This window comes from Photinus pyralis, unplaced genomic scaffold (genome assembly GCF_008802855.1).
Source record: "Photinus pyralis isolate 1611_PpyrPB1 unplaced genomic scaffold, Ppyr1.3 Ppyr1.4_LG6, whole genome shotgun sequence".
NCBI lineage: Eukaryota > Metazoa > Arthropoda > Insecta > Coleoptera > Lampyridae > Photinus > Photinus pyralis.
In genome coordinates, this window is record NW_022170663.1 from 28,552,791 (window position 1) to 28,579,389 (window position 26,599).

General features: G+C 36.9%; 1 protein-coding gene across 11 annotated transcripts in view; it reads left to right on the plus strand.

The window, feature by feature from the left end:
* LOC116173400 (glycogen-binding subunit 76A-like) overlaps positions 1 to 26,599 on the plus strand; it is a 170,698-nt gene that overhangs the window by 134,413 nt on the left and 9,686 nt on the right. For 2 of the 11 annotated variants that reach the window (XM_031490849.1, XM_031490851.1), the window contains one exon: positions 15,877 to 15,959. The exons of 4 other annotated variants lie outside the window; for them this stretch is intronic. In XM_031490849.1, the coding sequence (XP_031346709.1) occupies positions 15,945 to 15,959 (15 nt within the window). In that variant the 5' untranslated portion in view covers positions 15,877 to 15,944. Of the gene's footprint in view, positions 1 to 9,036; positions 9,165 to 15,876; positions 15,960 to 26,599 lie in introns of those variants that run through there. 5 more of the 11 variants (XM_031490845.1, XM_031490846.1, XM_031490848.1 and 2 more) reach the window with 5 other exon arrangements.

A 26,599-nucleotide genomic window follows, 5' to 3' on the forward strand; every position in this document is an offset into this window, starting at 1 on the left:
CAATTTTGTTATTTCTTTTTCCTGATTACATTGATGTATCATAACCTATATTTTTTTATACAATTATATATCATATTTTTCAAATTTTTGAAATGACCGTAAGCCACTTTCATTGGTTAGTATCGACTGCCTTAGTTACCATTGATACAATAAACAAAACCAAATCTCCATGAATACATGGCCTACTAGTATTTAAAAACCGCAAAAAAGTTGTTTTAGATCTTTGGTTCATGACGAAAATTTAAAAAAAATATAGGTTGTGGTACATCAATGTAATCAGGAAAAACAATGTAAAAAAATTGACGTTAAGATATACTTACAGGATGTTGCATTTAAAAAATACTATATTTGGGTCAAATTTCAGAAACTGTGGTGCAAATTAATTTTTGACTACGCCACTGGATTCTTCCTAAAAATATCTCAAAGATATTTTACAGAGGTAGTAAGATATGATGAACGTCCCAAAAAGTCACATTTTCTTTTAATTTATTTTTGCATATTTTTATTTTAAAAGGTCGGGCAGCAAGCTTAAAAGGTCGGCCGACCCTGCCAACCCCTGGATACGGGCCTGCTTGGTTTCGTAGTTAAATTCTACCAATTCAGTGCATTTCGTTAAAACATGGCGGCTATCAATAGAAAATACCCCACCACTGTTTATTTATTGATTTTATGTATTTATAATTATATTGCCTTTATCTCCTGCTTTATCTTTAAGTGGGTGAGGCGTCCGATAAGGTTGTTCTACGAACCTGGATTCGAACCCTCAGTCGAGCTATTGATCTTTCACTTCACTGCGCCACACGGGCCGGCTATATGTACCGGGTGACCCAATAAGACTGTTCCTCGGCCATATCTCGGGAACCGTTCGTCGTATGACTTAGGGGTAAAAAAATTATTGGGTAAGTGGTTATAAAGAATCTCATTTTCCCAATATTTGAGGTTAGGAACGAGATTTTGAAAAACGATTTTCACTGGCCTCTTTGAATGTTATTTGGCTACTTTTTCGTAAAGAAAAAGTCATATCATTCCATTTGATTTTTTTAGGATTTCGGGTCATAGTGTCAAAACTAGCCCCCTGGCGGAGAAGGATTCAATTAAATTAACTATATTTTGGTTGATTCTCATTGTCCAAGGAATGCTCTTTTCAACCATACCAAATTTGTTTCAATCGGTCAAACAGTTAAGAAGTGAAAGCACGTTATTGCAAAAACAATTGAACGTCCCACACCATCTTTGTTTTTGAAATAACTGAGTTTTTGTTTTTACGAAAATGATAGATAAACTGGTTGTCTTTAAAAATGCGAAAAAGGAATGTTTAGTTTATTATGCGAAATTTAAAGAAAATGCAATTATAAAATTTAAGATGGCAGTTACGCCCTCTGGTGGTCATTTTTAGAACTTGAAAATATTTTCCAGCGATTCTTCATGACCGATTTACCCAATAATTGTTTTTTTTATCCCTAAGTCATATGACGAACGGTTCTCGATATATGGCCCAGGAACAGTCTTATTGGGTCACCCGGTACACTGTATAGCCACACTGTCTCTATAGTTACCCGTGTTCAAGGCTTCGCCATCTTACGGCAGGCATTTTGAAATTGTTTTTAGAAAATCAGAAAGTTATATCCTCCAATTCACTGAGTAAAGGCTTTCTTTTTTTCTGCCCTTGCCTTGGCTTCGCCGTTATTCCACAAGGTTTTTGAACATTTTTCCTCCACGATTTTGCCGATTGGTACCTGCAGCTTTTACTTATTTATTCAATCCCTTATCCGACCTACGCTCACGATCCTCCTTCCACCAGCATGTGGTTTCACTTCCCAAATGGCTGCTGAACGTTTTCTCATCTTCGACTTGATGGCTGTTGTTGCAAAATATTTGAGGCCTAGATAACGGTTTTTTTTTCAATCAAACCATTGATATACAACGTTTGAAGTGAGTAGAGAAAACATATTTATAATGAAAATGACAGGTTTTGGCTCACGCGTGGCGAGTTCGCAACTTCCGCATACAAAACCAGTTTTGACAAGGTTGTTAAGAGTATTTTTCAAATAATCATATTTAGAAATGTCGATAATTTATGGGACGATTTTAACTGTATTCACTCCTATTAAATACGTTAAAACAACAAAAACAATCAAATCCAAATGCATTCTCTTAATCAGACGAGGATAGCTCTAGGGACTTCATTGATTACAAGGAAGGAAAAATAGCGGTATTCAACACCTTCCAGAATATGTACTCCAATTAGTTCCAATTGCACATTATAGTAGTTTTCAACATCGGGGAATAAAACCCCCGACCCATCGTACAAGTCGATAAACAAACATGGTAAATGTCAACTTCTTGAAAGTTGGTAAAACATAAAATTTTACATATACCTGTGAAAAATTCCACTTCTAGCTACGCATAGATGAATCTATGTCACTATACAAATCAAACACATGCCACCAAAAAGCTATCTGCGTTCTGCCAGTTTTCGTCTTTGTGCAATTTGAATTCCCGATAAGTTATATTGCCAGTGGCGTAACATGCGTTTTTCTCCTTTCATAGAATACATAAAAGGGGAACGATAAAATTCAAAGACTGCCAGATATTGATATGTTAGTTCACACATTTAAAAGGAAACCTACAATTCATACTTGGTTCTTAAGTTAAAAATGTAAGCCAAAATCCGGAAACCATGACATCGAAACACTCGAAAATTATTCTCCTTGTAGAAATCCTGCCGTTTGCGAGATATGAGGTTAGTACTTAGCACTTTTTTTTGTTCTGTGGCCCTCTAGTGCTGACAATTACAGAATCACAGTATTTATTCATCCTATTCTATACTTATACGCATAGCTGACGACTTACACATTCGATAACACAGGAACAAGTTGGACATAGTTATTTATATTTGCAGTTGTTTTGACGTTTAGTAATCCATTTGTTCTTATGTTTATATATTGGCCCTGACACTTTATTGTAAATATTTGATAACATTTATCTTTTAATATCACGTGTTGATTATGTTATAACAAAACAATCTGTTAGATAATGGTAAACTGAACCCGCAATTTATATAAAACTTCGAGAAATCACCAATACGTGGCGGGAGCATCACGTCTAGCGTTATGCATTTGAATTAATTTTTGGTATAAGTTTATACCATGATTAATGACTAAAACAATTGACGTACAGATGTTCATGGCGCGGATCAGTTCCAAGAAATTCCTGCAATTTTTGGCAGTAAAATGAACGCCGAAACAAATTTTATCATCTGTTCCGCAAGTAGAACAATGAATTCTCAATAAAAAATGTGAGACAGAACTATTTCAAGAGTGGACAGATATGTTTCCTTATTTACGCTTGCCCAAAAGTGCAATTGTTTTACGATTTTCAAGGTAGTGTCTGCGAAAGGCAGATTTTGTATAAAATTGGTAGCTCAAGTGCTTCTTATTTGCTGTGATCATAAACAATCAATAGTTTTTTTTAAATTTTGGTAATAATGTCTAGTTAGTGTTATTTGAAAGGTTCTTGAATCCATGACGTGAGTTTGCAATGATCTGGTCCCATACAAAGGGATTCAGATGTAGAAGTCTGTAGAAGTGTTCGTTGGTAGGTACTGGAAGGCTCCAATAGATGGACAAACTCTAAAATCCTGGCAGTTGGTTCCATAAAAAGCCATAACATAATATTATTTGTTTGGCATTAATTAAATTTCCCTTCCCTGGGCATGTTTAATTAAGACATAGCATTTTATTCCGTAACAGTTGATGTTATGGTTTAGTCTATTGGCGCCACATTTTCTTATCGGCAGAGTTTCACCTTCACTCAGACTGCAGCCATAGTACGCGTGCGGTCACTTTTTGCTACTGTTACATAAACAAACACTTAATAGCAATTGGGTTAAATCGATCGTTGATCAGAAAAAATAACAAGGAATTGAGAACTTTGCCTTACTCCTGCAAGTGAACCGAAATGAATATTGATCAAACCATGCCCAAAGGTTTAGCTTTTCCGGCCGTTGGTTTAAATCGTGCGAGAGCCTTATCTTGTTTGTTTTAAAGGCGCATAAATTCGCATTTATCAAAAAAAAGGGTAGGGAAAGGTTATTTACAAGTCAATCATGTCTATCTTCATTCAATCACGTGAACACACCCGTTGCGACACTTTCGGCCGATAACTTCAACAGTAAAAAACGTGATAAACAAATATTATTAGATTTTTAGATTGACGGATTACTTACTTTTGGAACCTTCACGCGATTGCTATCGAATGTGGCGCTATGGCATAAATCGCGACGGCAATAATCGAAAAAAAAAGGTTAATTGTTAGGTCACGACCCACGATTACAAATTGGAAACGTTGAACTAAACGTACGAGGGGTTTTTTCCAGCTCCGTGTTGCAGTTTTGGATTATAATGCTCTTCCTTATTTGGTTATTATCAAATGATAAGGTCAAGCGCAAATAAAACCTACCGAATAGTAGTAGAGAGAGTTATCAAATCTGCGTTAGGCAACCAAAATAGATTGGCGCTAGTAGAAATTGGACACTTTGTGTTTGTCGCCATCGTCACTAGCTTAGCACGAAATTGTAGTATCGTTATATTCTTAGATAGGCTTGTTTTGGTAGTATCGGTTATCCCTTTACCTCCTCTAAAATCCTGAAATTCAAAATCTAAAGCGTTAATTGAACAACATTTTAATTCAACCAAAGGAAACGTATCACTGAGATTAGATGCAGTTTTCCAATCAATAAAACAACATAACCGAAAACCTTTGTTTGAATTCGATTCTTATCAATGAACGCAATACAAATCTGTTTCATGTAAGTAAGTTTCACGGGTCGATTCCTTTAGGAATACTAAAATGACTGCGAACAAAATTCCTTGTACAAATTTCTTACAACAACCCAACGAAAGTTTCAGTGCACCTACAATGATACGTAACCGCTCCCGAAATTAGCTTTTAAAATCGCAATTATGCGAAAAATAAAATTCTCAGAAACTAACTCTTCGTCTGCCGAAAACCCCCTGTCGAATGCACACTTTTAGTAATACTGTACACGATGTTATCGCGTTGGTCCGCGAACGAAGTGTAGTCAATTATCTGTAATTTACCGCAGGGTGATTTCGCGCCTAGAAGTGAGACAGGGGTAAGCCAACAACCTGTAAATATGACTTGCGTAGAAATTGCGTAGCGAAGTTGAACACGTGTAAACTATAAGGCGAAACGTTTTAACTGTAACTTAAAGTTTCGTGACTTTCAAATTCAAGGGATAATTTACGGTTTAGAACATTATTTTGCGCTAAACACGACCAGTTAGATGAACACGCGAAATTAAAACCTGCGGCCCTGAGACATAAAACAATGGACTTGTTGAATTTCACATTGTACTTGTTGCATGTCTGAAGCAGCTGATTGTGCGCAAATAATAATTTTATATGACATTGATGCCTACCGTCGGATTACGTAAATTTGAGTAATCGGGTTGAAGCTTCACAATCAAAGAAGCCATTTATTATACGAGACCTATCGACTGTCCTTTTCAATCAATTTGATCAATCTAGTGGATCAATAAATACGTCAGGATTGGACGGCCAAGGAGCACTATAGTATATAATTTATAATGAGTGGAATTATCTAGAAGTTTTCAATTTCAATTTACCATTAAATATCAAGCATAAGGAATAAGTTGGATTTGTATCCGGGAATTACCACCCATACATGACAAACTTGATTCATCTTTGATACAGTGAATGCGGGAGGTATCAATATTGTAACTTGCCGTTACAACAAACACGATTTTATAACAAAGTTTTTGCAAACTAATTTTTCGAAAGAGTCTATATATACAGGGTGTTCCTAACTGTGATATAAATACTGAAGGGAGTAATTCTTTAACTTACTTTATGACTAAAAGTTCATATAAACATAAGCCTGCAAATGCTTCGTTACCGATCTACAGGGTGTTATAATTTCACGTTTTTAAGTTTTTCTCTTTATATCTCCTGCAGTTTTTGAGATATTTTCTCAAATTTGAAATATAAGTTACGCCGAAGAGTTTAAATGTGAGAGAGTCTACAGGGTGTTGTTTTTCGGGGGTCATGTTCCATTTTCTACCCCTAAACTTTTTTTAGGTGCGCCACTGGTAGATTGTGAAACAAGAATGTAATTTTTTTATCTGTTTAGAAATTGTTCGGTCCCTTGTAATTTTGCGGTATCTGTGATCGTTTTCGAGAAAAAAATAAAAATCAATTTTTCGTAATTAGTTAAATAACGTATAATTTTTAAAATGGTCCAGTAGGCCCTGGCTTTATTTAGATAATACATATCTTGTTTTTATTAGTTTTGACAGTTGGCATCGTATCTTGTGCTTGCATATCTCTATAAATACTAAAGGGGTTAAATTATAAAATGTACGGCAGAACCTCGAGTAGAACTATAACACCCCGTAGATCAGTAACGAAGCGTTTGTGAACGTATGTTTATATGCATTTTTAGTCACAAAATAAGCCAAAGAATTATCCCTTCCCGTATTTACATTAATAAGAACACCCTGTATATTGGAATATAATATTGTAGACTACATTCATGGTTTAGAAGGTACACAAATATTGTTTAAGGGCTTATTTGAATTCATTTCGATTCTCTCGCTTAGTCGTGTTCCTTCAGTAGTCCAATTTGCAAAAAACGGTAAAAGGGTGCATTTGGAATATGTAGAACATTATTGAACTACTTTTTAAGAACGCATTCACTGGATATAGGAAATTGTATTTCATATTTTTAGGGCATTTTGTAAGAATAAAAAAAATGTGCGTTTTGTCCATCCGTCCGTCCGTCTGTCCGGACCCACTTCTGCGGTTTTGAACTACTTCTAGGGAAATTTTTTGCAATATGTTCGATTATACGACCATCATATTTCTCTGTCTCAAGGGGGAGTCCCCTCATGAATGATTTCCTCAGATGCTGTTTTTGAATGTAAAACGTGCATAAGTTTTACATGGTGTCAAGTAAAATTTTAAAAAATGGCTGGAATGGGTTGGGGGGGGGGGATGAACACACGTTCTACCATTGAATAAAAACACTATAAGAAGCCTAACCCCGTGGAAATAAAGCGCGACAGAGATTGAACTGAGAATATAATGGAAACACTGTCAATAGTGTCGATTCTTAAACTGAGAAGAATGAGAATTTGCTTTCCTCCTATTTACCGCAAACAGAGTTCGGTGATCACAACCAATGCGGGTGCAAGGGGATTTGTCGCGCTTTCTTCCATAAGCGTTAGGCTTCTTATAGTGTTTTTATTCAATGGTTCTACCCTTCATGGTATTCTAATGAAGGGTTTCACCGAAATTAAATAGTTTGTACAAACTATAACTTTACTGGCGCCACTTCTTTCCGAGATCAGTACGTGGACGGGGGGTGGAGGGAGGAGGTAGAAATTGATTTGATCTTACATGGTATTCCAGTTAAAGGGCTTAGCAAAAGGAACTGTGTTATATTAACTACCGCCCTACTTTCTGACTCAAAAGACGGGTTGGGGGGGGGGGGCTGGAAACTTGTTTTATCCTTCATGGTACTCTAATGAAAGGTCTCAACGAAAGGAATGAATTTCTACCAACCATAGTCTCCTCCTCGATTCCTTATCGTGATCCGATATAAATAATTCCTTATATCTCAACAACAGATTCTCGGAGGATGGTACTCACAAAGGGGGATTGGGATGTCTGGAAGAAGTATATCTATTGGTGATGTCAAAACTTTACGAGCGAATATTTCGAAAACGCTTTGTCGGAGGAAAGTACCCACAAAAGTCAAATGAATTGTCTGGACGAGACATATCCATGGATGAGACCCTCCATTAATCATCTAATAAGAAAGAAAACATCCATAAATATAGCATGTAACGCAATCATTTACCAAGCTATTTCGGTTTAAAAAAGGCGCTTCATCTGCACAATTTATGCTTGTTTATTACTGCATCCCTCAATTTTGTATGTAAAAACTTGCCGACATAGTTCTTAAATGTTATCGAGTTGTAAGGTAATGGTTTTTTTAAGATACCAGGGTTGTATTGGAAAAGGATTTTGGTACATTGAATTTTGAAGAAGTTACTTTACCGTTCTTTCCGGCGTTCGCTTGAAATTGGCTGTGATTTTTCGAAACCCGCATTTCCCAAAATCGACAGGATACCATGGAAACGAGTTGTGGTACATTGAATTCAAAATTTGTCTGATTCTGTCGTAAAGTTGGTCATGATTTTTCGGAAAATAAATTTTGGTACGCAATAAGGTACTTACATTGAATTGAAGACCAGACCATGTACAACATGCGTTCATTTTCGAGCCGCCCCTCATAACCTGATATTGATCTTTAATTGATAGCATGTCGCGTCGTATAAATTGAGCGCATAGTAAATCATGGGGGTACAACCCATAATTGAAAACAGCTTCTTATTGATGTTCTTTTGTATTCAAATGCTTGTTTCATCAAATGTGCATTTTCTAAAGTCGCTGCTCGTGTGCGGATTTCGTTAAATGACTATCCATGCGAGGCTTCGCTTGCTATACCTATGCTATCTAGGATTATTCCGAATGAAAATAAAACGTTTTTTATCAGTTAATCATCACGTGGAACGGAACAATACAAATATGATCCGAACGCATCGAAAGAATCGAAACATAATAAAATTCTTAATTCCTTATTACCCACTATTAATTTTACACGTAACATTAACTCATTCGATATCGATGGTGCATTGTTTTCGATTGCAGTCCGTGAAGACATTACGAACGTGCATTGAAGAACGTTGTACTACAATATTTAAAACAGGAAGTTACCTTTGGGGCATATTTTTACTCATTCGTAAATTTCAAAGATTAGATGAATGAAATTTTTCGACTAATCCCGTTTCGCTTCTGGAGCGTTAACAGCTTCCAGTTCAGGTATACTAAAGACGTTATTTAAAATTTGGTGTGGGGGTAAAACGAGTACCTGTAGGAGCGGCGCGGTCAATCCTGTTGCCTTGAAAGATTGAGATTATTGCTTCCAAGTGAACCGAGCAAGCAGTGCATAGCATACACGAGTACATGCATTGAGAGGTCGTTAGTTGAGGTGCACAGCATGTGGACTTATCAGTTTTGTTAAGTATGGAATGAATGAAGATAAATGGAGGTCTGGTAAGAGCGATATATCTATTTTAAAAAATAAACGTGTAATAATTAATCTAACTTTGACACAGTACATGCCTTAAGTACATTATTCGTCAATTATTTATGATTGATTATTAGAAAGTTTTAAGTAAATGACCCAGACCAAATTGCCACATCGTTTCTGCTTCCGAAATACGTGCGAAAACTGCATAATTTTTGCGGACAAAATATGCGAGCCGCTAACAATACCTAAGTATAACAGATTGTGTACATGGGCAGGTAAAGAAGTATCTCGGAACTGTCACTCCATATTCATTAAATTGCTTTGATATCAAGTACTTTCTTTCTCTATTTGGTAAAATTAAATGCCGGTGGAGAGTAGCAGTTAGTAATTAGTATTTGTGCAAATTATTGTCCGTCTAGCGGTTGGCGGAAATATGCTTCGCATCGATCCCAGTATAGGCCCTCCAAATTAGAAGACTGACGATGACTTCATTATAATGCACCGATTTTGTGCTATTTTCCGGGATCCTTATATTTTCTAGGAGATCTTCTAATTTTTAGAATTGAATTTTCTTCACCCCTGGGTATCACTTGCAGAATTTTTGTGTTGTATTATGCCGTATAGTTTACACATTTTTAAGTCCGCTTCAGTTAGGAACTTTATGAGGATGCCTTAAATTTACGCTCGATTTGTGTGGTATAAACCACAAGCTTTTATTGCATTATTTATTTTTTATATAAGGAACTAAATAGGCTTATCACGACGTTTTCTCATCAAGCGCGTTTTTTTAATTGGCTAACAGTATTTGTTGTAATTTTCGATTCATTTGCTTAACCGTTATGAAAATGTTTGCGGTTTAAGTCGTTACAATATAGGAAAATGCGAAGAAAAGCGAAATAGAATTTGATTCAATTCAAGCGACCAATATCTTCGAAACACTCTCATCTAAATAAACTTTTTTTAAATTTCGTTTTGCATTTGGTTAAATTACGATTCGGTTGGGAACATTCTCGAAGCGGGATTTTTAAAAATTGCGCCTTCTAGGTTTGAAGACTATGAGGACAATATTAATAAAAAATTGGGAGGTATTGAATTCACACCAAATTTCATTTTTGAGATTTCACCGGAACTTTACGTTTTAAGATTCGAAAATGACAAATGCCTTTTTGGGAATAAAATCGATATTTATTGAATTATATTACCTATAACTGTGTAAGGACCAGACCCATTTGCCTGAAATTTTGTGCCAATTTTCTCTGTAATGGTCCTAAATACTACAATTTGGAAATGATTGGACAATGGGAAATGTCATTTTGTTTATCAAGCTTACATTTATTTAATAAGGTATGAACAACAAAATTTTTCAAATTCTGTACACGCAACACTGTGTAAGTATTGAGAAATATTTCTCTCCGAATTGAGCTTAGTCAATATCCAGTCTCCAACTTGTCTCTGTACGATGAAAAATAGATTTTTCATCCCCTTGAAAAAGAGGTGGTTTTTTTCAGAAATCGTGAGATCTTGGAAATGGTTCAACTTTACGGGCTCAAAAAATTTATGTTATGTTTCCTTCAAATTTCACACCCCTACGACTTTTTTTCGCAAAAATAGGAATAAAAAACGAAAAAAACAGTTTTTCCGGTTTTTCTAGGAAAATTGGAGGTTATGTGAAAATAGTGCAGATACAAAAGTTGTTCATTTTTTTAATCTCTATAACTTTTACACATTACATTACAACATTTTCGTCTAAAATTAATAGTTTTGCCACAATTTGCAAAACACCACTTTCCATCCCCGTGATTTCACCCGCGGAAAAATTCAGCTGTTTTAATTATTTTTTGCCAATTTCCATTCATTTCACCTGCCTGAAAAACCCGTTTTCGCCCGGTAACTATTTTTTTTTGTAAAAAAATATTATAGGTATAGTCTGGTGGTCGATTTTTGAAACCAGTCGCATCTATTCGTATACGCTTAGATGCGAAGACTTAAAAACGTATACGTTTTCCAAATGTAATTGACTACTGTTCGTAACTGCCTGGAACCGAAACGTACAGTGCATATGACAACGTTGCCTTTATTGATTGATTAGAACTAAAGCGGACTATTTGACGTTTGGGTTTGGGCTTAGGTGGTGAGGTGAAGATATTGCTCAGTCATTTCAAATTAAAGAATAATAATATTTTAGGCACTGATTAGCATGAATACTCAAAACACGATAGATACGCCAAAGCGAGGGTGCAATACCACGCAAAACTAAAAAAGGTGGCTTGTAGAGTTTGCAAAAAACCACCCCGATATAATAGCAGGGAAACAAACTACGACTTTGACGTGCAAGAAAATGCAAGACTCATGGAAAGAAGTAGCTGATACATTCGGGCGATAATTTCGTTCGGCATTCTCTAAATTGTCTATTACAAACACATTCACAGCTTCATCCATTGTTGTTACCTTTCAAGTCTCAAGAGTCAAAACTTCAACACTAACCAATACATAACCCACAAAACGTCAGTTACGAGCGTTTGCGAACGCCATTTACCCGCTCGCAGAAAAACGAACACAATTGAATGTATACGCAATATAAACGTATGGTCAAAAATTGCAAATATACGTTTCTTTACGAATACGTATACGTTTTAAGGAAACGTACGGCCAAAAATCGACCCCCTTGGAGTAAGGTCTTTTTCGGCGATATCAGAAAGTGTTTCGAAATCGCTTTCTACGTCATCTAAATGCAAATCTACATCTCCTTCATCTGTTTCTGAGTCGTATTGCACATCCATCTCTTTACTTCTCCCTCTACTAGTTTTTTTTTGCCTTTGGTCGGTATAGATCCTTTGCTCTGTGCTAGTCGTCTCTTCTGTATGATCAACTTACTTGTTTTCCATACGGGATTTCTTTTGAGCCTCACATTGATTTTTTCAGCCGTCATCACTTGCTATTAACTTAGCTCCTGGGACATACTTTTTTCCTGGACTTCTTCTGTGCATTATCTATTTCATTTCCCTTTTGGCATTTTCAGCAAAATTTCTTCGAAAGTGTTCCGATTTTGGTTTTCTACTGTTATTGATTTCTTACCTTAGAGGAACCAGGTCGAGGACCGGTTTTTTTTCCACTCCAATTGGTAAATCATCAGGTTGATCTTCTTCCATTTCAACTGATATTCCACCTTCATTGATTTTAGCTTCCATAATATCAATTTCCTCTTTGGCTGGTACAAATGAGGTATGAATGTTTTTACATCTTTTTTAAACACTTCCGATTTTATCCATCCCTTGTCTGTGGCAGCATATGTCGTGCTTGGATATTCTTTATTTTGATCTGCTATCTAGCTGTCCCAAACACTTTTACCTTTATACAGGGTGTCTTAAATTTAGGTAGGATAATATGGCCATCTTTGTTACAGATTCGGTTAAATTGGCAAAGTTCCTTTCGTAGATTATTGGAAAATAGTGAAAATGTATTTTTTTATGCATGTTTGTTGGGTATATTTTAGGGAAACAATCATTTTTCTACTTAAACATAAATCGTACGCCCTCTAGAGGCAAATCTAGAAACTCGAAAATAATTTCCAGTGATTTCTCGTTGTCGCTTTTATTAACAAAATTATTTTCCCCAAGCTGCGCAATTAACGGTTCCAAAGATATGGCCTATCACTGTGATTTTTATTAATAGGACCCCATGTACTTTAAATTTTTGGCGTTTTACCTAGGCTAGCTCACTTTTTTAGGAGACAAATTCTACCACTTACCTGGATGCAGTAATTGTCCGCCCTAGCTTCCTTTCAACAGATATATATGCGATTTTAACTCTCCAACACTAAATCTTTTCAAAATCTCTTTCCCAACACATAATAATCAGTTTCCAAGGAAACAAACTTACGTAATCTACAACAACTATAAAGTGTGGCATACATTCAAAATCCTTCAACACTACATTCTGCAGGTATTTGCACTGAATAGATGTGTCTCGTCCTGACGTTCCACTTGCTTTTCATAAGTACCCTCTTCCGACACTTCGTTGTCGAGGTATTTGCTTCGACTTCACCACTTCACTCGTCCAATAGATTCATTTTGCCTTTGAGAGTACTTTCCTCCGACAAACCGTTTTCGAAATATTCGCTCTTACAGTTTTGATATCAGCAATGGATATATTTCTTCCAGACTCGCCCTTTGTGAGAAGTACCCTATTCCGATTATATACTCTGGAGATATAAGGGAATAGATCACGATACGGGGTCGAGGCGGAGGACTGTGGTTGGTGGAAATTAATTCCTTTCGTTGCTACCTTTCATTAGAATACCATGAAGGATAAAACCAGTTCCACTCCCTCCCCCCCTCTCCGGCCCCGTCACCAATTGATCTTGAAAAAGAGTCGCGTGGGAAAGTTATAGTTTGTACAAACAAAATTGCAGCCCAATTGGTTATCGTATGTAGAAATTATGCACGTTTTTTTCAAAAACAGCATCTCATGCCCCCCCCCCCCCCTCTTAAGACAGAAAAATTTGATGGCCGTTTGGCACGCCTTCAAGGTATAGGCTACATATTTCAAACAATTCCAGGACTCTAGGACCATTCCCCTACAAGTAGTTGAATACGGTAGAAGTGGATCCGGACGGACGGACGGTATGACGGACAAAACGCAGTCAGTCGCACATCAATTGCACATTTTTTTTAATTCTTACAAAATGCATTAAAAAAGGTAACATACAGGGTGTCTTAAATTGAGTAGGATAGCATGGCGATGTTACCGACACCCTGTATTATGTATATGCTAAACCACGTCGATTTTTAAACAATATTTTATATTCAAACGAAAATACGACGAATATATCCCTACTGAAACTGTTTCCTATACCATCTAACCCAGCGTTTCTCAAACTTTTTTGTCTGGCGGCACACTAAAATTATTACACAAAATTCACGCCACCCCTGTTATTTTTTCTTGCGTTTTTTACAGTTAAGTAAAAACAAAATAATTTAAAACAACAGTTATTATTTTAGAATGTGAAGAAATCTGGTGAACTTTATATGAAGAATGCGCCCGATCTCATCTCAAAGCCCTTTAATCATTCTCTCTTCTTTGTTGGAGTGACTACTTATTGGTCTGTATACACTATGTATTTTGGACGGGAGTAAAATCATCTCATGCGTAACGCCACAGAATATAGAGTACGCTTCTATATTCTGTGGTCGTTACACGTAACGCTCGGTTTCCGAAGGCAAACTCGGCCAGCTCGCCTATCTCATAATTTCTAAAGCGCATTTATCCATTTGAAAGGAAATGTGGCATTAAAGTCGGCGATGTGCCTTTGAAAATTGACTAATATACAGATTTAAAGTGCTGTAGCAAATAAAATGAGTTTAAGATTATTAATTATATTTTTGATTTGTCGCTTTATAAGATGGGAAAGTAGCAAATCCAAGATATTCTCTATCTATAGCAGTAAATAAAATAGAAACGTAAATATTCGTTTTTTATAATTGTTTTAATTCTTTTTTTAATCTTAACTAAACTAACTGAAATTTATACCATATAACTGTAATATAAACCCGTATCATCTGTATCAATTCAGCAGCTCGTTTTTTATTGTGTTACACGTCCTTTTTTCTGCTTGCTGACTATATGCATATTCTATGTTATCATATACCAAATTGATTACTCCTTTCAAATATCTTAAAAAAACATTGGAATTACATTTGAAAATCAAAAGTTGCCTCCAATTCCGGTTAAACCGGAAGTTATACCGGACGTTTCAATATGCGATCCGGTAGATCGTAATATCCCATATAAAATTAAACTTGACAAAATTTTCGTATCTCGCCAAATAAAAGAGATATTGAGGTGGCCCTCTTGTCTAGAACGCACTGTATATCGAAAAAAATCGCATCTCGACACACGTTTATGTCAATTATTATTGAATTAATTATTATTAAGCTAATTTCCGGCTAAACCGGAATTGTGAAAAATTACTTATGCCCATTTGCACCGACAAATTTTAGCGGAACTTAGCTTAAGCGTAGCTTAAAATCTATGGCAACTATTGTCTCAATAATCGTTGCCATGGGTTTTAAGGGACGCTTAAGCTAAGCTGCGCTTAAATTTGTCGGTGCAAACGGGCATTAAACTTGCAGAAGAATGCAAATTTTTGTATTATCTACAGCCGTCGTCGTCGCCTGCCGTTTAATCGTTGTAGCGGCCCGGGTTCGATTCCCGGTCGGTACAGAATTTTTTTAACGCTCTATAAAAGAAAAATGCTATCGCGACTGTCCCCTCGAGAAACAAAACTGCGCACTTTTGCCGATATTCTACAATACGGCAAATGTGAAACTTACCACAACAGATTTTACTCCTCTGAACGGGTCCCCGTTACAGATTGTTGATTTTAAAACAATTTTTGAAAACAGGTTCGATTTCACACCAACAAAATTGCGACGATCGATACGGCAAAAGTAGCCAGAAATTGGGCTCTGCTACTCTTCATAGTCTTCCGGCGGCTACCGAAAACGAATTGAAAACAGAACCTAATCGAACCGTATATTGTGATTTTCGAAAAGTAGCGTATAGGTATGTAGATTACGTGCCAACTCCCGTATGACACAAATTGACAATACATATTATTTTGTTAAAACACAACAAAACTATAATTGTGGGATTTTTTAACTCTTAATTAACGTTCAGCTTCTTGCGGTGTTTTTTTTTGATAAACTGAACAATTAATTTATCTTTAATTTTCAGACTTCACGCTATAACAGTGCCCGGTCCAATTTTACGTCGCTATACTCTTTGGATCTCCGAACGCAAAAATGGAAGCGGACGAAGTAAGGATTTTTTTGATTTTCCTTTTATTTTGCTTCGCTCGTGATCTTTCACGTGACATCCACGCGCGTACTGGAAACGTGCGGGATATACATTTGCAACCGGTCTAGCGAAATTATATTAATGGGAGTATTTTTAGGACGTGTCGTGGAATTTGTTAGAGAAAATTTGTGTTTTGTATTAGTGGAGATTGGAGAGACACAAAACGCTCTATTGCGACTAAACGTTTTCGTTCTAGTCCTAGACGTCTAGTTACATGGGGACATCTACAATACGGTTCAAGGACTCACGATTATAATTTAGAACAATTTTAACCGAGATCAATACTAATACTAATTAATTAGGGGTCAATATTTTTAATTTTTTCTACGTTTGGTACTCATTGATCCGCTTAATGTGTAACAGCTAATCATAATTACTCAATTTAGAAAACGTAGTAATTCTAATCGTTTAACCGGTATTAAGATCATGAACTTTTTCACGCGGAGAACTTATGCCATTGATTAGAGGTGGCACAGAAAAAATGATTTTAAAATTATTTGAAAAATGTAAGAAAACCTGAAGCATAAAATAACCGATTACTCAACATTATGTCTTAAACTCTCTCTTAATTATTTTCCGACAAGCTTTATAATTAATTTTTTAATTTGTTACTCCTACCTGACCAGTCGAATGGAATTTTGGATTATTTCATAATCTGATCAGTCGCACAACTATTCTTCATATAGATACCCTCTTGTATAGTTGCGGTCATGGAAGTCTCTTGCTTTGGAATTTAGATTGAGATACAAACTTCTTTCTTCTGTATGTATCAATTATTGGCATCCATATCATAAATTTAAAATCTACTAAAGAATTACGTATTTTGTATAATTTGGGATTAATTTTAATCCGATACACGCAAAACGAAGTACAAGAGAGACTGTATGGTTTATAATGTAACGTAAATTTAATTATGTAATGTATTTATTTACAATTAATTATTAATGAATTTATACCAGTGCTTAAATAGATTGATTTATCACTCACGTGTACTGAAATTTATAAAATGCAGACACATGATAACGCGAGAGTACTCGAACAACAAACACATGATATTTCCTGGAAAGAATGCGTCACATCTGTCTTCATTTCTTATCGCCGGTGACTGATCCTTTATCGACTTGATGGCGCCGCAATGTTGCTCTAGATTTCGTTAACATACTTGATCTTATTGTTAGGTTTTAATTTTTTTCTCTCTCTCATTTTCTGCTTTTGTCCTTCCATCCCCCCCCTACCCTCCTGTTTTGTATCACCTCTTATTTTCGTATTTAATCTAAATTTCTGTGCTGAACGTTCTCTAATTTTTTCATGTTTTGCCAATGGTAAACTTTGTTCCTAAAATTACTTTTATCATCTTTTTTGTTTTTCTTTAAATCAATTACCTTGTTCGTTTGCCTTTTTGTACCTCTTTCCCTTTCTTCTGTTCTTTCTTTTTTCTCTCTTTCTTTTTTTTGGATTTGTTCAAATTTCTTGTGTCTTCAATTTTCTGGGTCATAAAGATGCATAAAATCACACACGTCGGGTACCGCGATGCTTTAGTAGTGATTTATGGCCATGGGGGCAGTTTGTTAAAATCTATACTATCCTCTACACTCATGAAACGCCCTTGTGTTTGTGCTACGAATTTTTGTCATTGTCTTACCACCCAAAATCCACGTGGTCACCTAAAGTAAAAGCGTATTTGCACACTGTTATCGACGTTTTGATTATCGATTGAGGCCAATAAGGGTTTGGTAGCGAATAAATGGTAAACGACATACCGCTAAATGAATAATAAATTTTTTATACGCGATAAATTAATATAAATATAGACGATAAAAGAGTCTTACTAGACTATTATCGTATATTGTCTGTGACATAACGATAACCTTAAGACTTCTTCGAACATCATTTAATTATAGACACAACCGAAATTACATTGCCGCTTCCAAAAAAGTGATTGCAATCAAAAATGATGGCATGATTTCTAATCGAGTCGGATGGTGTAAGCGATAGACAGATAACGAGTAGTTGAAAGATTGTGCTATTCTGTTATCATCATCTTAGTATAGAGAAATTCTTTTCGGTCATCAAAAAGTCCGGAAAGGGGTATTCATCATCATCCAAAAGTTGTGTATCACGTGCTAGTATAATGATATGGTAATGACAATGACTAATTAAAGGATTAACTGTCCGATGTTTACTTATACTAATACTAATATAATAAATAAAGCATTGTGTGTAGAACAATACCCAGAAATGGCCTTCTTGATATCGTGAGGCAAATCACCTGGAAAAGGAAAACATCGCCTGGGAATTGCCAGCTATTTATGCAAATATCATCCATTGTCAATTATGAATGTGATTGTCAAAATACTCTGAAGTTTACTGATAAAGAAAGCCAGGCATTTTGGATCGGGGTGTTTTTCCTAAAGAAAAGTTGTCTGCAACCATAAGGACATTGACCATTTGAGACCCCACAGTCACAGGAAATGCCTCTTATTTTTTAAGAGAGGCGGGATGAATATTTAACCCCCCGGAAAGGTCTTATATTTTTGACAAGGGCCTTCGAATTTTCCCTTGCTGCGGGGTTATGTTACATCTCACCCTCAACATGACTTTGGTGAGTGGAGGACGTAGCACCGGGGGGTCTGGGGCTTCAAAGGAAGATTTGATGGTTCTCCGGCGAAAGCGACGATAACTACAATTGAAAGTTTTAGGACAATCTTAAAGATAATACCATCAATGCTTCCACCACTGGGTGTACTCAATAATTCCCATGATCATGGAGGTTTTGAGGGTTCTACACGTTTTGTAGGGAAAAGTAGCACGGGGGGTCATTTGCTCTATTTCCTAATGGAATTAGTGGTTAAGTAAAAGTTCTCGCTGTAACCCTAACACATAAAGGGCTGTTCTGTAATGATGCGTTGCAAACCACAATCTCAAGCAAATGATGGGCCCGAAAAATGTAGTCGAAGCGACATTTTGCGAGACGGCATGTCTTTGTCAGATGTTCTATTTTTTCTTTGTCGTTCTTGTTCGTTCTTTTTCGTTTTGATATCATGATCGCAATATTCGAATGAAATATTTGACGGCATCGACAGATTCCTCTTGCTTATATCTTCCCTTTTTCATTATAAATGCCTTCTTCCGACATTCATTTAACGTTCTAACTCAATCAACTGATCCGTCTGCTGTGCAATGAAGTGGAATCCCTACTGCGGTACTGAGGATAGCTGGTTCGAATCTGGGTTCGCGCATGGGGCGGATATTTGTAAATGTATAGTGAGTTGGGTTGGTTGAATCCTAGCCCACACAAAAACAGACAAAAATAAATAATTATTAGCATTTTAAGTTTTGACTCCACTAAGGCGCATGGGTCAGATCTATCAATTTCCTTCTGGAACACTCAGTTCTCCAGCTGTTAACATTTGAGGTGTTCGCCCCACAAAATGCTGCTTGTGGACTAGATTACTGATTTTCTCTTTGTATGTACCCTCCTCCGCGACGTTGTTCTTTATACATGAAGAGTTATGGCCGATTCTGCTTACGGGGGACCTATGAGGGTTAATGGAAAACGATTCTTTTCGTGAAGACCCTTTGTGAGAGTACCGAAATTTCTTCCCCTCCACCATTCCACCCACTAAGGGATCACTAAGGGAAAATGTAAGGACTGGGGGACGGTCAGTCTGATTGAATCAATCCATTCAACCATCACAAAAGTAGGCTGTGCCATAATGCAACGTATTTACCAAGTTGGTACATTTTGCTATGGTTATAATTGTTGTTACGGTCGTTCCCATGGTAATTTCTGCCATCCGGGTTGAATAGGTGGAATTATCGTAAATGTCTCAGATGGTTGTTTGTTCATTCCATAACTAGGTCAACATCTTGGAATGTCAAATAGCAAGTTGTCAGTATTAGATTCGTATTCGAGCTATTTGTGTGGCAGGTTCTTGGAGACTTTAAAGGATGGAAAGACCTCATTAGAGACCCCAGAGAACCGACCGATCTGAGTGGCTTTAAAGGCTATAAATACTCTTAGAGATGTTAAAGTTCCTTCAAGGATTTGCAAGGCATCTTAAATACTATATAAATTTCATAAAAGACTTATGAGGACTCTTGGAAACACTTCATAAACTTAGAAAGAAACCTAATTTAACGTACTGAAAAAAAATTCTTGAGTTAGAGTTAGTCTCTTAAAGGACCAGATTTTTCAAGGCCATAAAACGGTGTGCCTAGCTTATAAAAATCTCTGAGGATGTTGAGATAATTGACGACTATTTCATACTCTTAAAAGTTTTCAAATGCCCATGAAACCTGTTAAAGGCTCATCTGTTAAAGACTTTTAAAGGTTATAGACTCTTAAAGGGTCTCTAACACTTAAACTTTCGTAAAGACTCTACAATCAATTATGCTCATTCTAAAGGCTTTGGAGGCTGTTTGAAACCTTCTAGGGAACTCATAAAAGGTCTCGAAGCCTTTTAAAAGCTCTTTTAACAGTTCATAATAGTATATTAAGAAACAAGTGTATAGTCAAGTCTTTAAAGCACACGCAACGAGTTTGCAAGTGTTTTAAAGGCCAATAATTATAAACTCGTTTCTTACAGTATTTTTAGCGCATTTTTTAAGAATTAAAAACAAGTATAAATTGTGCACAACTCTTGTGCAGATAAAGCGCATTTTTTTAACAGAAATAGCTTTTGTTTTGACATCACCAATGGATATATTTCTTGCAGACGTCTCTATCGCCCTTTGTGAGTAGTCTCTTCCGACAGTCCGTTCTTGAGGTAAGGAAATATACCCGATCACGACAAGAGGTCGAGGAGGAGGGCTATGGTTGGTAGAAATTAATTCCGTTCGTTGAGACCTTCATTAGAGTACCATGAAGGATAAAACTAGTTCCCACTCCCCCTTCCCTCCACCACGTACTTTGATAAGATGACAGAAAGAAGGGCAGTAGTTGGTAGGAAACGGCTCCTTTCGTTGAGACCTTTAATTAGAATGCAATGAGAGATCAAAATAATTTGAACCCCCCCCCCCCCCCTCAGACCCCGTCGCTCACTGACCTCGAAAAAGAGTCGCACGGGAAAGTTATAGTTTGTACAAACCAATTTATTTCGATGAGACGTTTCATTAGAATACTATGAAGGGTAGAACATGCCCCCCCCGCCCATTTTCTAAAGTTTAACTTGGCACCATTAAAGGCATGCGTATGCAAAATCTAAGACCAATTGGTTGTCGTATACATATAAAAGTTATGCACGTTGTACTTTCAAAAACAGCATCTTAGGAAATAATTCGTGGGAAGGCCCTCCTTTTAGACAGCGAAATTTGTGGCCGTCTGCCACACCTTCAAGGTATAGGCAACCTACTGCAAAAAATTCCAGGACTCTAGGGCCATTCCCCTAGTTCAAAACGGTAGAAGTGGGTCTAGACGGACGGACGGACGGATAAAACGCAAACAATAGCACATTTTTTTTAATTCTTAAAAAATGCACTAAAAATGTGCTATTGTTTGCGTTTTGTCCGTCCGTCCGGACCCAATTCTGCCGTTTCGAACTACTTCTAGGGGAATGGTCCTACATAGAGTCCTGGAATTTTTTTGCAGTTTTGCATACGGATGCCTTTAGTGGTGCCAAGTTAAACTTAGAAAATGGGGGGGGGGGGGGGGGGAGAAAACACATGTTCTACCTTTCATGGTATTCTAATGAAAGGTCTCATCGAAATAAATTGGTTTGTACAAAACTATAACTTTCCCGTGCGACTCTTTCGAGATCAGTGAGCGATGGGGCCTGAGGGGGGGGGGAGGTTTAAAAATTAATTTTATCTCTCATTGTATTCTAATTAAAGGTCTCAACGAAAGGGGCCGTTTCTGTCCTCTTATAAAAGTACGGGGCGGAAGGAGAGGAGGGGTGGAACTAGTTTTATCCTTCATGGTACTCTAATGAAAGGTTTCAACGAACGGAATTAATTTCTACCAACCATAGCCCTCCTCCTCGACCTCTTATTGTGATCGGGTATATTCCCTTATACCTCAAGAACGGATTGTCGGAAGAGGGTACTCATAAAAGGGCGTTTGAGACGTCTGCAAGAAATATATCCATTGGTGATGTCAAAACAAAAGCTATTTCGGTAAAAAAAATGCGCTTTATCTGCAAGAGTTGTGCACAGTTTTTACTTCTTTTATTATACCTGCATTATCATTCAAAAATAAGGGAAATAAAGTAAAATCATATTGACGCTTTGTCTGAAACAGGTAATACATCGTCCATTTACTGACTTGTTACACAAGCAAAAGAAAAGTTGGTACCTGCAAAATCCAAATACAGATAAGCCGGTTATAAAGAATATGAAAAGCTGTTGGCGTGGATGAGTAGTAATCATATTTCTCGTATGCAGGAAATGTCAAAGGCCTATCCTTTGGTGCATTCATTCAAAACTTTTGCATTTCCAAAAAGCGATCTGAGAGGTTCTTTTATTTCAGTCCAAGATGATAGTTTTATATGTCATAGTTGAAGTAACTAACCAACATTTAAAGCTTGGCGTGTTCTAATCGCCTGTACGGCGATTCTCATACGGGAAGGTTGAAAACCATTAGAGGCTTTTAAAGATTCTCAACGGTTAATATCTATTGATCTTTGAGAGGCTCAGCCCATAAGAGTTTTGGATTTTTTTTTCGATTCCATGCCATTTTTGGACTTGAACACATGATACCCACAGCGTGTTTCGTTGGTGCCAAAGAAGCAATATTGAATTAACCTTTTGTCGAAGATTGGACGAAACGTTAGTAGCGGACTACTCTCTTCCATCAAAGTGTGCTCCAGCGTGTACGATCTGCAGATCGTACACGGGAGGATACTGATTATGGTACCTAGCATGTAACGGCTTAGTTACATTTACAGGGGTTAGAAAATGAATTTGTATCCCCACGGCACTGGTAAAAATTTTACTGTAAGCCGATGAGTCGAAATTTTCTCCAAGTGACAGTTGATTCTCTCCTTTTGAAAGGTAGCCACAATTCAGAAAATTGGATGGTGGAACGTCTTCTGCAATACAATCGGACCTATGGTGTCGCCTGGTTAAGATGATTGCTCGTTGAGAGTGACCGTTGACTGCTTCAAATCAGGAACAAACTAGGCTTCAGGTTTTTCGAAGTTTAATAGTTGCATTTTTGTTTATTTACTGCAATTTTCTGCAGTAGTTTTTAAAACCGGCAACACTGTGGAGTTTCGACTCTTATCTGGTTTTACACTCGCTTGTTATCTTAACGCGCGACATTATTATCTGCTGTAAAATTGTCTACTACGCTTTAGTCTCCCCAAGGAGTGTCTACAGTGGAATTCTGGAAAATTTTAATGAAATGTACGAAATTATACAGACAGCTGGAGAAAAACCTTATAATTACATTTTCTACACAACAGTAAAGAATTTTATATACTTACTCTTCTGCTGGTTACACATTTTAACCTTTACTTCCTTATTTTACTTCACGCTTTTTACATAAAATAATGAAAGTCGGTGTACTGGAACTTGTATCGGCCGAAACCCATAATCAGTTGCATTTGCAAGCGTAACATTTCGCAGTGTACCCATAGGCTGTAAACTGCATCTTTCAATCATCACCTCAAGATTAGTCGAATGATTTCCGAAACTAATTTGGAATGCGTATTTTGCGTGTGATGATGATTGTTTATAATACACACCATAATCTGATGGTAACTCATATATGTCGTTAAGCGGTCACTTTTTGTCCATTTAAAAGGATCGCTTTTACTACCATATGCCCTTTGGTTTACGGAATGTAATGGTTTAGAGTATTCCAGAAGGCTTTTTGGTCAAGCGTGAAATAAAAATCCTGCGATGGAAGGAAAAACAATCATTAACATATCGACTTGTCTGACGTCACCATCTAGCGTTCATTTTCTTTTAGTGTAACAATTGCGTCAAGAAACCCATATTTTACAATGATATATAACTCCTAGCGTGCGGAGCGATTGGACAATTAACGGTTTTTCTCTTTAGAAATTGTCGTCATTAAAGTCATTCCATCTCAGATAATAATAGCGACATTCGCGCGACTAATTAACTCCATTTCATTATCCTTGATTGTGACTAATTGCTAATTTGTCCTTTATTAATTCAGCCCCATTTTATGATCATCCAGCAATAATTACCGATTTTGAATTCACTCCTACAGGAAATGCGTGTTACATGATGTCTCACTGTTTCGTAACAGAAGAAATGACTAAACTGGATACGCCAACGGAATCTCCGTACCTTCTTTTCACTTTTCGTTACAGAAAAAATTTTCTGCAAAAACGCATCTTGTTACACGAAGATCCCAAAAATATTCGGCTAAATCTAATTTCGTTGGGGAAACGATCAAACGCGTCGAAACGTTCACTGTCTCAACTATACTAGACTAGACGTGATAGCCAAGATTTAATATTATGTGAGCTATCTTCTTACTGTTTGTGTCCAATTTAATTACGACCCACGTCCATCTTATAAATCTCTTGGGTATTTTCCTTTCTCATTTTTCTAATCACTTTTCACGATTTCCAAAAAGTGTACCTATATTAGATATAGGTTTGGCTCTACAACTTCAAGATAAAGTCCAAGTTTCTTTTGGGAAATGGCTAAATGCACTGTCTTGGTAGACATCAGAAACTAAATTTTATTGTTCGTGGATTTCTTAGGAGAAATTGCAAAACAGACTTTCTCGATAGGGTCGGTAGCCACAATCATAGATCTGCGAAAATGTCGAAAGACAACGTTCACTCTGTACATTTTTCAGAATTCTCGCAGTTCGGTACCAACCTCTCTGGTCTCGACTTCTTTCGGCGGTTTACCCTACCCAACAAAAACATCTCCTCATTCACTGAAACTGAGTGTGCGTAAGTTTCAAACAAAGTTTCACGTAACTTGTCTCAGTCACATAGGTATTTCATTAAAGTATTTTTCCAGTATGTCCCCGATGTTAGTGTCTGGAATTTCGATGGGAAGCGGCTGGCCTACCAGATGCATGGAAACGTCCACGCTCGAAAACAGCAACATCCCTCTTATTGTTTCTATTTTTGGTTACCTAAGCCTAAGGGGCCACTATTAATAGCCTTTTAACAAACATTTTGCGCTTTTCACCGTCCTTGAGGCCATTGAATCTTGGATTTGGCTTTAATTTGTATAGTGTTTATGTATATATGCCATTACCGTCGCTTATTTCTAAAAATAGGTCATAGGTCTGATAAGAATCCTTCGGTTTTGGGCCATTTGCCAGCAATGTTGCGCAACGTTCATTTTCAATTTATTTTTGTGGTCATAAAATATTTGTAAATTCGGTCAGACTGGAATTTTTACCAGTTCAAAAAGTTGAAGCTGGTTTATTACAACAAATTTCAGAACTATACATTTTGTAGCATTATTGATCAATTTTTCAAGATTTTTTTTCAAATTTTCAAAAATTATTTATTTTTGTTGCCGTTATGTTGGAAACTTCACACAAATTTTTTACCGAGAATCGGGTACTAAAAAAACAATTTTGTTTGGAAAAATGCTTGCTTTGGGTAAAAGTTATTGATGTTTTATTTATTTGATAAATAATTAGCAGAGAGGAGGCCTTTGGAAGTAAACACTTAAAGGCGGCCTAGCACACATTAAGACCGTACGTTATATCATACCAAATGATCTAGTCCTCGGGGAAATTCTCAGCAAAACGTGCAGATAGTTCCAATGCTCCATTTTCTTACCCTCTTCCAACCCATATTTCGAGTTATTCACATTTAAAGGTTGTGCAATAAATAAAAAGTTGTAATATATCCTACAGGATCGCAATGCAAAATAGAGAAGTACGTTTGAAACCGTCCGGCACACCTTTAGGAGACAATAATTAAAATTTAAAAATATCAGAGTGGTGGAGGGAGACAATCCCAATGAAAGTAGGAAACCATAACGCACAGCAGAAATTTTAATAGCTTTCAAACTCTAAAGTCTAATAGCACAATGTTTGTATGATGAAAATTAGCACAAAGTGAACAGAAAACAACAAAATGAAATTATGACAAATTTAGACAGATGAATTTATAACAATTAGGTTTATTTAGCACACGAATCAGCATATCATGTTTTATGAAAATAATGAGTCATATTCGCATTCATTATCGCCGGTGACTAATCTTTATCGACTTGACGGCGACTTGATGGGCCTTGAACTCGCTCTGGAACAATCCCTACACTTTCTCTCCCTGTTGCGTCTCGCAAAACGGACGACGGCTGTACCGGAGATATGGCACGGCGGGGTTTTCTTCGATAGGGTTTGGGATCTGGTCCGAAGAGTTGCTGATACTGCACGGATACCCACCGAGGGTCTTATCTAAGCAGACTTCTACGTGTTGCCACACGTAGAAGACATGCCTTCCCTTCGTTAGAAGTGTAGCACACATCTTCAGCTACCCTGTACAACGGGATCCCTGCGAGACTTTGTTTTGCTTCTCTGTCTACGACGGCGCATCCGAGGGTACTACCGACACCGATACACACGAGGTGGCGAGGCGTCTGGTTTCCAGACTGGCCGTGCAGAAGGTTGTAGTTTCGAACGCTTCGGTTGGAGGTCGGCATACCG